This window comes from Rousettus aegyptiacus, unplaced genomic scaffold (assembly GCF_014176215.1).
Source record: "Rousettus aegyptiacus isolate mRouAeg1 unplaced genomic scaffold, mRouAeg1.p scaffold_m13_p_5, whole genome shotgun sequence".
In the NCBI taxonomy this organism is placed as follows: Eukaryota; Metazoa; Chordata; class Mammalia; order Chiroptera; family Pteropodidae; genus Rousettus; species Rousettus aegyptiacus.
Window position 1 is genome coordinate 54,970,912 of NW_023416308.1, and position 17,248 is coordinate 54,988,159.

General features: G+C 37.9%; 1 protein-coding gene across 1 annotated transcript in view; it reads left to right on the top strand.

Moving 5' to 3' along the window:
- The window catches only part of TMEM123 (transmembrane protein 123), a 45,192-nt gene that overhangs the window by 5,461 nt on the left and 22,483 nt on the right, over positions 1-17,248 (top strand). The window contains exon 3 of the mRNA XM_036221565.1: positions 3-59. Within this exon, the coding sequence (XP_036077458.1) occupies positions 3-59 (57 nt within the window). The remainder of the gene's footprint in view (positions 1-2; positions 60-17,248) is intronic.

Consider the following 17,248-nt stretch of genomic DNA (forward strand, 5'->3'; position numbering starts at 1 on the left):
AGGATCTTCAAATGGAAATCTTCCCACACCTGTCCAAAGCTCCACTGCTAAACCAGCAGGTGAGTTTTAAAAGGTTCAAGAAATGGATTTTCATCTGTCTAGGATATACGAAGTAATATCTGCCTGGAAAGCTGGTGTACTGACCTGCTTTAACCATCAGTTATTCATTCATGAATTCATAAGGCCTACCTGAAAGACTGGCCTTAGTAGGTGTCAATAAATGATAGTCCACTGGATGAATAGTCTTTCTCAGTTTAGCAAAGATGTGAATAAATTCTAAAAGTAAAAGCATGTTAGAATTCATACTGAGTTTTGAAACACGTTTTTAGGTGTGAAAGTTTTGCACTCTGCCTGTAGATATAAAATATGAATACATAAGTCTGCTGGTCTTGATGAAGAAACAAGGGAATCTAAGCTGGTCAGCTATGCAGCCTTAATTTGCCTTGGCAGACTCTCAGTAGACCTTGTTTACATTTCACTCATCAATCAGACTTCAGTCCCACTATCTCCCTTCCCTATTGAAACAATTGGCAAGTCATTTTCCCTGTGCTTTTAGTTTGGAACAAATGGATTTCTTCCTTGGAATTTTGAACTCACTAGCATGGAAAGATACAGGAATCAGATTAATGTCATAAATATTAGTAGTAAACCATCAGGACATGTTTCTTATAAGCAGTACTTAGGTTATCTTACTATCCTTATTCTTCATAGTTGACTGAGATAGAAACTAGAAAAGGTACATATAGATCTTATCACTAGACCCATTTTTTCCTACTTTTATTCAACCAATTATCATTGAGTGTCTTTAATGTGCTAAAAATACAAAATGGACCCAGTCCTGGCTTTTGGAGTTTTGGAGGGGTTTTGTTTTGTTTTCACTGTGGAAAAATGTGCATAACATAAAATTTATGGTGTTAACCATTTTTAAGTGCACAATTCAGTGATATTAAGTACATTCACATTGTTGTGCAACTTTGTGGAGCTTTTCTTTTCATGGATGCTCCATGTAGTTCATATTCTTAGTTTACCTCTGTTTATTTGGCACCAATCCCAAAAGGAAAATAACATCTTTCTTTAGCAAACTCCTCTCTGATGTGTATTCCAGGAATGTATTGTTGGGAAAAATGGAGACTGCCAGCAATATTATTTAACAATATCAGGTGCCTATCACTTTTATAGGACTTACCACTTTGGATTCAATAAATCTTTCTCTATTTTGTTTGTTTTTTGGTCTTCATCTAAGTTCCTTGAAAGTGGTATTTGTGATTTTTCATCCTAGCACCTAATGGTATGCCAGTACATAGCAGATAGCTTTTCATTCTCTCTGCCTTTCCAACCTAATTTCTGGCTGAATAGTTTTGGTAATTCTACTGAAAATTTTTTATTGGGGGTGGGGGGTAAGTAGAGACCCCCAAATGTAAGAATGGTGATTGTTAGGCATTTGTGGGATGGTTTTTAAAGAATATTTTATTAGAATCTTAGGTATCTTTTCCTATTGGCCTTTATTAAATCTAATTCTGTACTGCAGAACTTCCTGAAACTATGGTGTGGCATTAACTTTAAAAAACACTTTTTAGCCAATACATACCACTGCTGTCAGTAACTGTGAATGATTGTTGCAGTATTCTGAGAATAGCTCCAGAGTCAATGAGATGATTTAAAATGCCCCCTCTAGCCCAAGGAAATTATTGAGAAAAAAAAGAAAGCACTACTTTAAATTTTTTTGTTTTAAAGAGACCAGATAATATGAGTATCATAAAAATTTTTGTTGTTCAATGTGTAACACTTCCCATAACGGCTATAGTCCTCTTATGTCCTTTTTGAATCTTGAAAACCCTTATGTAACATGTTGAACTGATATATTTTTATAGGACATGATGCTTAATATTTTCTTTTATAGTAACATAGACTCTTCTAATTGTTGAATCATTTTTTGAACATATTATTTAACAATGTATTTGGTACTCTTTATTTAGCCCAGTTTATTTGGCACCAATCCCAAAAGGAAAATAACATCTTTCTTTGACAAACTCCTGTGTGGTGTGTGTTCCAACAATGTATTGTTGGAAAAAGTGGTACATCAGGTGCCTATTGCTTTCATAGGACTTAGCACATTAGAGTCAATGAATCTTTTTTCTCTATTTTGTCTATTTTTTTAGTATCCATCTAAGTTCCTTGAAAGTGGTATTTATGATTTATTCATCATGGCACTGAACACTATTGCCTTTACATACCAGATATGTATACATGGTGGTTTAACTGAATTGTGGAATCAAATACATATTTTGTCGTTCCTGACTAAACTTTATCAAAGAACCACTATATACATCTTATAGACGTGATTGGTCCATGGTCCATTATTATAGCTGGGGTTTTTTTTTTTTTTTTCTTGTTTATAGAGTAAGATAGATACTTGAGGTCAAAGAAACAGAAATTAAGGTTACTTTCCAGTTGTTCCACTGAATTATATATAATGGTTCTTTTATTTTTCAAGTGCCCTAATTGTTATTTGAGGACAGCCGTACTTCTGACATTCTTTTCTTGAGGGACTTGTTTAATGCTTTTAAGGACTTGTTAATGTTTTCAGATTATGTAGAAAATAATTTCCCCCATTTCATAGATAGTCAGAGGGTTTATATTTTAGGGTCTGTAGATGGATGAATTTATTCTTCATGGTACAAGGAAGACACATGCCCATATGATTTTTAATAACAGGGTTTTGGGTAAAGATAGAAGGAAATGTGTCATGGTTCAGAATGGACAGCAGGTCTCATCAGTAACCAGAACAACATTTCACTGTCATTCAGGATACAGTCTTCTCCTTGATCGCTTAGCATTGATGCTGCCCCCAAAAGAGGAATCTCAGGGGTTCTCAGTATACTACCATCCAGTGTTAAGCTCCTTTCTTGGGCATAATTTGTAGCAATCCAGTTTCAAAGCAGTTGATTTCCTTTACTGTTCATCTGTACATGATTGCCTTTGGCTTGGTAATCCATCCTTGGTCCAATCACTTGAGCTACTCTAGTAGGGCTGGTTTTCTCCATAGGTTTGGTAGGACCATAGCAAATTTGAGCAGATGACTGTGGGTTGGGCTTCTATTTCTGAAGAACAAGGCAGTGGAAATTTCAGAACAGCTTACTCAGATAATTCTGTATTCCAATTTTTACCCCCGGTGGAAACACTAAAAGTTTTACCAAAGTGGAAAGAATTTATCAGTTAGTATTCCATACTACCTTATTCTACTTATTTTGGGTAGAATGTTTTGTGCTGAAAGGAAGATGGAAACTTCCTGCTAGGTTGTGAACTACTACAAGACAGGAACCAGTTGGCCTGGCAAGTTGCTTGTAGATGCAAATGGTGCTAGATAACGTACATATGTACATACATACATACATACATAGACAGATGGACAGATACAGATATCGATATTTGTTTTTAACTAGAGATTGATGTGGAAGGAATTTCCCTAACTACTATGAAGAACTTGTTTGTACTTAAAGATCTGCCTTAACTCCTCAAACACAATTTATTGTGTTCAACTCACATTTTTGAGATTGCATTTGAAAATTGCTGGTAACTTTTAACAAAATCAGATGTTGTCTCAAGGAATGTAGAATAGGAAAATCATGCAATATTATGTTCACTTTTTCACTGAACAGATGTTTGTTTTGACTGCCCACTCTTGCTAGTCGCTGTTTTAGACACAGGCATCTAGTGGTAAATCAGATACATAACTCTCTGCTCTCATGAAGTTTGTATCCAGGTGGGGAGATAGACTATAAAGAGAGAAGTGACTAAAGAAGATGGTTTGGGGTTGTGATTTGAAAAAAACTAATGAGTAGGAACACACACGCACGCGCGAATGTGGTAAAGCACGACCCCAGAAGAGCTGCTTCCAAATGGATGGTCAGGGAGGACCTCTCTGGGATGGGGTCATCTAAGCTGAGACCTGACTAACTGGAAGGAGACAGCCCTACAGATTCCAAAGGGAAGAGCATTCCAGGCAGAGGAATTATTGATGCAGGTGCCCTGAAACTGGAGTGAGACTCGGGTCCAAGGAGCACGGGAAGGTCACTGTGGCTGGCACACAACGGCGGGTCTAAACTGCAGTTAGTTATGTTGTTATGTATAGGAAATTAGGATACAATATTTAAGATACGAGTTCTATTTTGAGTCATCAAAAACATAATAGAGCAGGCTGCGAAGAAGAAATGTGGATTCTGGCAACTTCATAAACTTCTCTGGGTTTTCTTTTTTCTTTAGAGTGTAGGGGTAACTCTTCAAGCATTGAAATGCTGTTGTGATTCTAAGCCACTATGCACCTGCATGCTCTCTGCACCTCCAAGACAGCAGTTGTAATAATAAAATGGAACTGTCCTGGTGTTTTTTTTTTTTTTTTTTTCTTGAAGTGTGCCTCTATCCTAAAGTTTAATTAGGAGCCCAACAAAATGCTTCTAATTCAGACCGAGAATTGCTGCTGTATTTAATTATGGTGTGAACTATCAAAGAGAACATTTAACATTTTAAATCATTTTAATAATTAGAGATAATGGGGCTGAGTAACCAGCCTGTTGTATGAGTTCTGGGAAAACCCAGGAAATTGTGTCGGTTTGGATTTGTGGGGCTGGGCAGAGGGAGGAGGTCATGATAAACCAGGGTTAGGACACATGAAAACAGTGGGGGAAGTACATGAACTGAGATAATGTGCAGAAATCCTGAAAACGCTGATCAGTACAAAACAGCAACAGAAATAAGAAAAAGAAAATTTTGAGAAATTAATAATAAACTTTTCAAAAGCAGGAAAAACAAAAGAAGGTATAGACAATAAAAACAGATGCTCCTCACATCTGCCAGAAATGTAGACCAAGAACAAAAAAGCCAACTACCTGACTCCTGGTTCCTGTTGTCTATCTATAAAGCCTGTTAGGGGTCGACACACATTGGGGGCACAGTATGTCCTCGTCGAATCTGAATTCTAGTTTGAATAATAGAATGGACTCAACTGGGATTGAATATGTGGCACTTCTTTTTGTTACCTTTTCCATTAAATGCTCCTTTTTCACAGGAAGTTGTCAGGCTAGCTCTGGATTCATGACTTCTTTCAGACTAAAATTCATGTTGAGCGATACATAAAGATTTCTCAAGAATAACTTTCCCACGTTCATAAAGTTCTTAGGAAGAGACTTTGATGTGCTGATTAGAGTTAAGCAGTTATTGGGGTCATACATTAATTATTTGGCTCTTCATCTCTCTGCTTCTCTTTGTCTTTTTCTGAATATACAGTTTTATTTAAAATTTATTATAAAATATAACTAATGTATATACACGATAGTCTAAACAGTATGTACGTGAAAATGTAAAATACATTAATACCAGTCTTCCTTGCTCCATTGAGCCTCACTCAGTCCTTTTCCCAAATGGACATTACCAGTCAAAAGCCAGACTCATTATTTCTACCCAAAGATCTGCTGTTGTATTTCTTATCTCACTTGGTGGAAAAACTTCATAAAGTGTCTAAACCACAAATGGTTACCGGTTTCACATGCATCCTTCCAAAAAATAACTTAAGCATAATCGATATATATTATATATGTTTTTTATTAACATAAGTGGATAACGCTAAGCGCGCTGTTCTCTACCTAGTCGGTCTCACACCTCATCCTTCCTAATAGCTGTATATTCCATGGCACAGATGCAACATAACTCGTTTACCCAGTTCCCTACTGATGGACATTTAGGATATTTGTAGTCTTCGCTGTTTCAAGCAGAGCTGCAGTGAGCGTCCTTCCTGGTAAATCTTGGCATGCTTCTGCAGGGCGCCTGCGGTGCTCTTTTCTAGTGGTGGAATTATTGAGTCAGTGGTGTATAAATTTTAATTGCTGATATCGTGCTAAATTTTCTCCCAGATTACACCAGTTCACGCCCACTAGCGGTACTTATGGTGCCTGTTTCCTGCAGCCTCGATGGCACTGGTTAATACCAGACAGTTTTAAATTTGCCAATCTGAGATGTGATTAATAAAATTTCACCATTTGGAGTTAAATTTTATAAAGTATGAGTTAATTCGAGGATATTTTCATTCGATTTATGGGGATTTTTGTTGATTTTTTAAACAGCTTTATTGAGATGTACTTCATATACCATACAGTTCACTCCTTTCAGCTGTACAGTTTAGTGGCTATTAGTGTATTCAAAGATATGTGAAACCACAGTTCTAAGACATTGGCTTCACCTAAAAAAAAATATCTAGTGTCATTTAGCTGTCATCCCTTAATCCGCTACCCCACCCCTCAGCTCTAAGTAACCACTGATCTTTCCGTCGCTATAGATAATTTCCTTGTTTTGGACTTTCATATGAATGGAGTCATGTAGTATGTCGTCTTTTGTGACTAGCTTCTTAACATGTTTTCAAGCTTCACCCAAGTTATAGCATGCATCAGTACTTCATTCCATTTTATGGCTGAATAATATTCTGTTGTGTGTATATATACTACATTTTGGTTATCCATTCTTCATTGAAGGACATTGGGTTGTTTCCACCTCTTAACTATTACAAATAATGCTGCTATAAACATTTATGTGGATGTTGTTTTCATTTTCCTTAGTTATATACCTAGGAGTGGAATTGCTGGCTCGTATAACTGTATGCTTAATGAACTGCCAGACTATTGGTCACACTGTTTTACATTGCTTCAAACAGTGTATGAGAATTCTCATTTCTCCACATCCTTGTCTACATTTGTCATTATGTAACTTTTTAATTCTAGCCATCCTAGTGGGTGTGAAATAGTGTCTCATTGTGGTTTTGATTTGCATTTCTTTGATGACTAAGGATGTTGAGCTTTTCATGTGCTTATAGGTCATTTGTATGTCTTTATTTGAGAAATGTATTCCACTCCTTTGCCCATTTTTAAAATTAGGTTGTCATTTATTAGGTTATCATTTTGTTAGCTTGTGTGTCTTTTTATTCATTTCCTTTGTGATTATAAAAATAGTATATAGTTTTATGGAAATTTTGGAAACTACGAAGTATTTTTTTATCATTATTCAAATTACTCTCACCAGTATTTTTAATTTTTTTAAGCTCAAACTTAACTACATAGATGCATTTTCTTAAAATGAGAGCTAACCATCTCTTAAAACACATTTTATTATAGTTACATCTTATGCCATGAAAACAACTAGTCGAAAAGTGACAATTTTAGACTTACCTGACTGTTCAGTAAGAACTTGTTTGACTTTCTTTTTTACTCAACAATGAATTTGACTCACTGATTTTAGTAGTTTCCCCCAAGTATGTGTGCTCTGTTGTATTTTGGGGAAGATAACAAAGGGAAAAATTGTATGGCTGTTAAGTGAACTTGGGCAAGTTACTTGACCTCTCTGTGCCTCAGCTCCCTCAGTAAATTGAGCTTTTGAAATAGTCTAGCTATCTTGTAGGATAAATGAGAGAATGTGTAAAGCACCTGCCTTTAAAATAGCACCTGGCACAAGTAAAAATTAAATGTGTTCCTCTTTGCTCTCTGGCCACAGGGACCCTTTAAAAAAATCCCTCCTGTCTCATCCCTCTCTGCCACAGGGCCTTTGCATATGCAGGCATACCTTATTTTATTGCACTCTGTTTTATTGCATTTCACAGTGTGTGTGTGTGTGTGTGTGTGTGTGTGTGTGTGTGTTTTAACAAATTGAAGGCAAGGCCCTCCACCAGCAAAAGATTATGACTTGCTTTATTGCAGTGATCTGGAACTGAATCCACAATATGTCTGAGGTATACCTGTGCTGTTCTCATTCCCTGAAGAACTTCTCCATCTTTGCCTTTGCCTGGTTAATACTCATTCAGCCTTCAGATTTCTGCCTTAGCTTTACTTCCCAAGGAGCAGTTTTTGACCTCTAGGTACAGGCCATATCTGTCCAATGCTTTACTTAAGTCTCCCTTCCTGACCAGAAAGTCACCTCCTTCAGGAGTAATGCTGACTTCACTACCAGCACATCCCCGGGATCTGGCACTCATTTTTGTTGAAACAGAAAAGGATAAACAAATGCTCTGGGAGGAGGAAACCAGTTTTTGTGCTTGCTTGCCTATCCCAGCCTTACCTGCAAGATTTGTTGGGAGCCTTTAGGTCAAAATAAATTACCACCTGCACTCTGCCTGGCATGCCTTTAAGCCGCCAGGGCCTTTCACTTTACAATTAAGAAGAGCAGCACATCTTGTTTTATTGCACTTAGCTTTCTTGTACTTCACAGGTGTTGCATTTTTCACAAATTGAAGTTAAGCCCTTCCACCATCAAAAAGATGATTATTCACTTTATTATGGTGGTTTGGAACTGAACTGCAGTGTCTCCGAAATAGGCCTGTACTGTGCTTCTAGGCAACAAATGTTTTCTTTCTCTGTTTAAATAAAGCCCCTCCAGCCAAGCCCTGATGCCCGAAGGCGGGTATGGAAGGAGATGGGCGGGGGATTCAGATCTGAGAGGACAGAGAGGACCTTGCCTGGCTCACCAGGCCTGTGGTCAGTCTTCCTTCTGAGGAAGAGATGGCCTGGGTGGTTCAGGCTGTGTACATTTTGACAAGGCAGGAACGTCTGTGCTCTGCACTGACATAAAAGTGGTTATGAAGGTGACACTGGGAAGGAGACTTGAGAGTTTCTGAAGTCTTAAGGGAATTTGAGGTTGATAGTAATGTAGTGGGAAGCCATTGCAGGAATTTAAACAAATCGGTCCAAATGGACAATGGGCCAGGATGGTAGTGGTGGGGACGAAGAGAGATTTTGCTGATGGCTTGGGTGTGGCAGGTGAGAGGAAGGGATGGTATGACTGTGGATTTGAGTTTGAGCACTTATGTTTTAATGTCCCAGTCAAAACCAGACACCCCGCTGCCCCATATGTGGAGGATTATTATGGTCAGCGAGAGTTAAGAATGGGAACAGCGGAGAGATCACAGTTGGCTGGAGGTGGAGAGTGAGCTAGCTGACCTTTGTCTGAAATGAGAAAGCCTCATGATGAAAAACAAAGGTAAGAATTAGGGGTTAGATAAAGTAGAGGGTGAAGTGAATCCCAGTGTATATGCTTCCTTGTCTTTGGGAAAGATTGCAGGGCCAGGCATTGACTACACTAAAATTAGGCAGTTTTAACTTCCTGTATGACCCAGTTATTTAGAGAGGTTTCTTGCAGGATAAATTTTGAAACTGTCATCTATAGCTATATTATTCCACTTTAATTTTTTAAATTATAAAACCTTAGAACTAGAAAAATGTTAAGAATACATGTTTCTCAAATTTAGTAGCACATTAGAATTACCTGGAATGTTAAAAATACTAGTCTGGGTTCTGCTTAAGACCAGTTAAATTTGAGGTAAAGGAGTAAAGTAAAAACATGCCTGATTCTAATGTGTAACTAAGGTTGAGAATCACAGACTTTGAGAGTGGCTGAAGGGGGCTGCTCTTCCTAAATAGCCTTGGGTGAGTGGATGAAAAACATGGCTGTTTTTGCTATGAGGGTTATTTATTTTTGGTAAAGAATCGTAAAATTGTAACTAGTGGGGATATGCAGAAAATAGTGATTCTCATCTTAGGATATCTCCCCATCCCATGAAAAACTCCCAAAACTAGACATTGCAATCATTAAGAGATTGGATTTTTTTGCAGATTTTCATTCAGGGTGAAGGGAAGGGGTGGGACAAACGGGGGAACAGAGCAATAGTACTTATATTACTAGTACAATGTTTTTGTTACTGTGAATAACATTGTTTAAATTTCATAAAAGGCTACTTCATTAGCTGTCAAAGGAGAATAGAGACTAACCCTCCAAAAATGTACAATTGAGAGAAGTTTAAGAAACAAAATAGTAATTATATGAAAAGCTATAGAAAATAATTGAGAAGTCCACTTGTAAGACTTTATTATACAATACTTTATTCTACTTACATGTATTAATACGTGTATTCTTAACAATTGTTCATGGATTACTTGTGAAACTTTTCTGAGGCATTAAAGCTAACTCTCATGCCAGGTTAACTCATCCACATTAACTCTTTTTAAATCACAGTGACACAAAATAAAGGGGGAAAAGCAAACAGCAATAACTTTACAAATAATGGAATGGGAATCTTTTATGCCTTTCTCCATAGTAAATTGGGTTAAAACTTGGCTTTAAGGAGGACTTAGGTAGCTTTTATTGTAAAGGTGTGCATATTAGGATTGTATATTTCACATGTGAACATGAAGACTATTTTTTAAACTTAATCACGATACCATTACACCTAAAAATTAATGATTTTCTTATAGTTTCATTGAGGTATAATTGATGTATAGTACTGTATAAGTGTAAGGTATACAGCATAATGATTTGACTTACATATATTGTGAAATGATTACCTCAGTAAGTTTAGTTACATCCATCATCTCATGTAGATACCAAAAAAGTACAAAGAAAACAAAACAACAAAATAGAGAATAAAATATTTTTTCTTTGTGACGAGCACTCAGGATTTATTTATTCTCAACAACCGTGTGTACCATACAGCAGTGTTAACTACAGTCTTCGTATCGTGCATCATATCCCCATTGCTTGTTTGTCTTGTAACTGGAAGTCTGTGCTTTTTGCCCACCTTCATCCAATTGCTACCTGCCTCCGGTAACCGGATCATTTTTTTTTTTTTTTTGTAGGAGTTTGGTTTTTTTTGGTTTGTTTTAGATTCCACATGTAAGTGAAACCATGTAGTATCTGTCTTTCTCTGTCTGCTTGGTTCGCTTAGCCCTCGAGGTCTTTCCATGTTGTTGCAAATACAGCTACTTTATCCATTAATCTATTGATAGACCATTGGGTTGTTTCCATGTCATGGCTATTGTGAAAGCCCCCAGCTATGCTCTTCAAGCATGTAAGCATGACTGTTGGGCTACACAGCTTCCCATGTACTCTCTTACGTTCCCTGGTTTGGTTGGCTGAAGGCTCTATTCAGTTGTGTGCAGGGCTATAAATTAGTTTCCCTGCCCATTTGCAGTGGGAGAACCAACTCTAAGGCTCCCTGGCCAAGCAGGGTCGCTGGCTGTGCTCTGCAAACTGTCAACTCTGCCTTTTGGATTCAGCTTGAGTATTGCTGGGCTTCACAGCTTCTAGGTAATTTTGCCAGGTTTTCTGGTTGGGCAGGGCAATGACTCAACTCCTCTGCATAGGCAAAGGCAGACTAGGCTCCAGGACTGGCAAATCTCTTCATTCTAAGACCTGAATCAGGCAGACATGCACCCTGCCAAGTTCCCTAGTCAGACTGCATCGCTGACTGGGTTCTGCAGATGAGCAAAACTGGTTTGCATTATTACTTGGGTGCTGCAGGTAGGAACGCTGTCCGCCAAGATCCAAGTGCTAGTTGTTGCAGGTCCTTCTCCATCACAGTCATTTCCAGTGGTTGAACCTGACAGATTCCTGTGCAATCCCCATAGGGTGAGATAGGAGTGGTGGCTCCCAAGAAGCAACGCCAATGCTGGGGGAGCTGGATGTCCACCCTGGGCTTTCTCTCCACCCCACCACCCACCCCCCGGATGAATCATAGGCACAGGGAAACCTGTCAGCATGGTTCTGTACCACCTTGAGGGTGGGGGGCATGCAATCTGCATGCGGCCTCTTACACTTTTAATGCCGTCTTTCTTGGTCTCTGCAGAGAGTGCTTCAGCCTTACCGCTATTTTTTTCCCCTCCTCTTAAATCCCTCCCCCTACTTCCACCCCTGACCTACATATGTTGCCATCTCCCCTTAAGAACTGGATCTCTGAAGGCGGGGCATCTCCTTCCACACGCTCACGTCATACCCAGGGCCTAGCAGCTCCAATGCACTTGGGGTGCCTGGTGCGCCCGGGTTATGGTCCGTGGCTCCACCTGGGGCGCAAACCCAGGACCTTCTGCATGTAAAGCAGATGTGCTAAGCGCTACACTATGGAGCCACCCTCATGATAGCATTTTTTACCCACAGTAGAACTTCTTTCAAAATTGGAGTCGGTCATCTCAAACTCTGCCATTGCTTTATCAACCACATTTATGTGATATTCTAAAGCCTGTCTTGAGTGGAAAATTACCACTCTTCAGTCTTCACAGCATCTTTACCAGGAGTAGTTTCCATCTCAAGAAACCACTTTCTTTGTTCATCCACAGGAAGCATTAACCGAAGAATAGGTTTAGGCCATAGTAAAGAACAAAAAGCATTTATTTGAGCAAAAAGGATGGCAATCCAGGAAGTGCAGATTCAGGTAGCAACCCAAATTGAACACCGAGGACAAAGAAGGGATGGGTCTGTAAAAGCAAAAACCACAGGTACAGTTCTCATTTAGGTTCTCCATGCAGATGAAGGATGCTGGCTAGGTTAACAAAGATTGGTTAGTTACAATATACAAATGAAGGAGTGAACCCTACAAGGAGGAAGTATAGTCCATATGCGTTCATGCAACAGTTGTTCTAGAATATTTATAGCTTGGCCTTGAGCGAAGTTTAGCAAAAGGTTAATAACTTAATAGTAGCTCTGAGAACTGAGTCCATTTTAAGTGACTCTCTTAGCAATACTTATTTTCTCCATTATCAGAAGCAATTCTTCATCCATTAAAGTTTTATCTTGAGATTATAGCAGTTCATCACATCGTCAGGCTCTACTTCTAATTCTACTTCTCTTGCTACTTCTACCACATCTACAGTTACTTCGTCCACTGAAGTCTCAGACCCCTCAAATTCACCACGAGGGTTGGAATCAACTTCTTCCAAACTTCTGTTGATATTTTGGTCTCTTCCCATGAATCACAAATGTTCTCTTGACCAATAAAGAGCTGTGAGTGTAAAACAAAAAATTATTTTGGTTCTTATAGGATTGGAATCTGGGAGACACAGATTTAGGTAGCAACTCATACCACTCCAGAGAGAACAAAGAAAGGCAGGGTGTGAAAAGGCGGCAAAAACTGCAAAAGTTTGAAACAAAGGAAAATTTTCCTATTGGCTGTCTAACATGGTGTGATGACTAATTTTAAAGGTTGGGTTAGATCTGGGTGGTTAGGTTCTAAGGTAAGCAAGTTCTGGGATGTGCCTCCTGCAAGCAGGAAAGTCCAAAAATTCAAACTTCATTTAAGTCCTCTATGCAAATGAAATATCTTGGTAAACTAGATTGACTCCTTTCAGCATGAAGATGGTCTCGTTGTTATGGTGAGGGGGAAGTAAAATTCAGGATATGGTCTCCCAGCTGATTCAAAAGTGTACAGATGGGATGAGCATATGGCAACCTCTTCATGACCTCCTAGCTCCATTTTAGTTTCCTTGACATAAGTGACTATCATGAGAGTTCCCATTCACAATCCTTAATGGCATCTAGAATGGTGAATCCTTTCAGAAAGTTTTCAATTTGCCAGGATCCATCAGAGGAATCACTGTCTATAGCAGCTCTAGCCTTATGAAGTGTATTTCTTAAGTAATAAGACACGAAAGTCAAAATTACTCCTTGATCCATAGGCTACAGAATGGATGTTGTGTTAGCAAGCATGAAAACAACAATCTCAGTGTACATCTCCATCAGAGTTTTTGGGTAACCATGTGCTTTGTCAGTGAGCAGTAATATTTTGAAAGGAATCTTTTTTCTGAGCAGTAGGTCTCAACAGTGGGATTAAAATGTTCAGCAAACCATGTTGTAAACAGATATGCTGTTTTCCTGTCTTATTTCTTCCATTTATGAAGCACCGAGTAGATTTAGCATAATTTTTAAGGGCCCTAGGCTTTTTGGAACAGCAAATGAGCATTGGCTCCAGCTTAAAGTCACCAGCTCCATAAGCCTCTAACCAGGGAGTCAGCCTGTCCTTTGAACCTTTGAAACCAGGCATTGACTTCTCTCAAGCTATGAAAGTCCTAGGTCGCATCTTCCAATATAAGGCTGTCTCGTCTACATTAAATATCTATTTTGTGTAGCCACTTGCATTAATTATTTTAGTTAGATGTCCTAGATAACTTGCTGGCAGCTTCTACATCAGTACTTGTTGCTTGACCTTGCACTTTTATGATCTGGAGATGGCTTCTTACCTCATGAACCAACTTCTGCTAGCTTTAAACTTTTCCACTGTGGCTTCCTCACCTCTCTCAGCCTTCATAGAAATGAAGAGAGTTAGGGTCTTGCTGTGGATTAGGTTTTAGCTTAAGGGAATGTTGTGGCTGGTTTAATCATCTATTCAGACCACTAAAACTTCATATTAGTAAAAAGACTGTTTCACTTTCTTATCACTAGAGAAGCACTTTTAATTTCTTTCAAGAACTTTTCCTTTGCATTTGCAACTTGGCTAACTATGGCAAGATGCCTAGCTTTTGGCCTATCGGCTTTTGACGTGCCTTGCTCACAAAGCTTAATGATATCTAGATTTTGATTTAAAGTGACATCTCTACTACAATAGAATATCAAACAACTGATATATATGTCCTGACACGAAACTCTTCACAACTGGCTATTAAGTTAATAAAAAGTTTTGTATTTAGGCATATACACCAGTTATTTTGATATTCTATAGTAGTCAGGATTTCATTACACCAAATACAGGTTATCTAATTGTGATTGTATTAGCCAGTCATTTTTTGATTTTGAGCAATAAATGGGGACTAAAACAGCTTTTTTAAATGTTAAGCCATGTGCTCAATTTTTATCATATTCTAGTAAATTTGCTTTTACTGTTAGACAACAGCAACAAAAAGCATACCAAAATCCTTGTATACCTTATTTGGTTGTAAGCTTTCTGAGTTTTTCTCTTATGAAGTCAAAGATAATTTTTATAACTTCCTCAAGATGGCTAAAACTTATATAGCAACCTCATTAAGTAGAGATAAATGATTGTAAAGAAACTGATCCTAGGTAATTTTCCACTCCAGACAGGGTTTTATTTAGATAAACTTTTGCTTTTATAATATCCTATACATGCTTGGTCAGTCTACTAGTTAGTTGCGAAGCAGTTCACCTCAAGCAAATCAAATTCCTTTCAAAGTCCAGGGCCTACAGATAGGTAACTTTGCTTGATTTTTACACTAGTTTAGAGGTAACTAAAGGTGTTTCGGTATATCAGTGGAAATTGATTATAGATGATAGATAGTAGAAACTTCTTTTACCTTGGGGGGAAAAAAGCATAAGCATTAATATTCATTAAGATGTGAATAGGGAAAGGAAAATAAAACATACAACTGATTCCAACCCATAAGGGATTTGTGAAGACTGAGGTAAACTGTGTATGTAGAGTGTTGCAATGCCTAATAAATTTCCTTTAGCCGTTATAGCTTTTAAAAATTGTTGGCTCCTATTTTGACTGATTTGAGTTGTCATTAGCCTTTTTTCTTTAGAGTTAGAGGGAAAAGAAATATGATTTTAAAATTTCTGCACCTTGGTTTCCTTCTAGTATTACTTCATAGAGTTGTGAGGATGAAACATGTTAATATACATAAACCACTTAGAATGATGCCTGGCACATAGGAAAAACTATATACATGTTGGCTATTATTACTGCTAATAATGATCCAAATATAGTGGTCAAGAATAAAGTCAGAATTCTAATAGATTACTATAGTTACTTAGATTCAAAGCTACAAAAATCCAGATGACCTTCCTAGAAAAGTTTAATGATAATTCTGCTACATACGCCTCTCATATTCCTTTGTTATATCCACTGAACAAATGTTCATTTTGAACCTAATATGTGTTGGGCAATGTGCCAGATCCTGTGCGAGCTACAGAGACTTAACCGGACATAGATACTGCCCTTAGGATGCTTACAATTTAATTGAAAAGGTAATAAGAACAAAAATAACTATAATGAGAGACCAGTTTGCTAAGTGTAGTAATAAAAGTGCAAAAATTATAAGTGAACACTCAAGAGGGAGAGATTACTTTCAGTTGGGAAAATCTTGGAGGAAATAGCACAAACTAAGTCTGATGGATGTGTCAGATGGAGTGAGGAAAAACAGACTTCATTGAAGGGACAGGACACAGTGTGAAGAAAGGTGTGGGGGAGGAAATGGTCTGTGCTGGAAAGAAGGCCCAAGCCATCTTTATTTGCATGTTTACCCTATTGCACGGTGGTGGTGGTGGTGGTGGTGGTAATGGTAATGGTGGTAATGGTGGGGACGACCACCGGTTGAACATAATGCTGTTGCCAAGCATTAACAGATATTTCATCCTTGTTACCGAATTTCACAAAATAACCATATGAGTTAAGTATTATTTTCCCTATTTTAGCGATGAAGAAAAGTTGTACAGATAGAAAGTGACTTTGTAACCATTTAAGCACGAGTGGTCGACCCTGCTTCTGACACACCTGGCTGCTGCTTCAGAATCTCAAGTGTTTGGTTGTTGACAGATAATTAGATACATGTGCTTCCTGGAGAACAGAAATTGATACAAATTAGAATTTTAGAATATTTTTTCATTACTACTTCTACATTTTCAACAAAGATTTTCTGCCTCTGCCAGCATTTCCCAGGAACGTCCCCTGATAAGTAGGTGTGTTTGTCTTCTACAAAGACTTTCTGAAAAGGTTGCTTGTGAGCATGAAGTCAGTGCCGCATTGGGAAGCAGAGGGAATGCTCATTCTGGCTATAGTGAGTTGAGGGCCCACATTTATATGTTTGACTCTCTCCCTTTTCAATATCAGATAAATTATATTATCAATATATTCAAGTTTGAACTCTTAAGACGGAATTCAGGATTCTTTGTGCCCTGGCTCCACTCACTCCAGGATTCGTTTCCCAGTCTGTAAAATGGTTTGTAAAAATACTTCTTTGTGGCCTCAGGATTTATTGTGAGATAAAATAAAATTATGTATGTGGAATAATTTATAAATTATTCACTGCTTTATAATTATTGTTTTTATAATTATAGTCTTTTGAGACAGTTCCATCCTCAGAGGCTTCTAGATACATAAGGGTCATTACACATGAATGGCTTCAGAAGGCTTATTTTAGCTTCTTTTTCCTTTTTTCTAACAGACTCAACTGTCGTGCCTTCGTATTGGCATTATGCCTCCCTCTAATAGCCCACTCCTCAATTTGCTGCTTGTAATCAGCAGTCAACTAGGAAACCACATAATAGAACTTATTAGCAATGAGTCTAAAATTAAGGTAATTTTCTTTTTTAAGGGGTGAGATTTTTTTTATCTGTTTAAAATGCTTTCATATTTTTTAAGTCCTTACAGGCTTTAAATTTATTTAAGTTATTAATACATGCATTTCGAGCAGTGCACAAACATACCAAAATTTAAAAA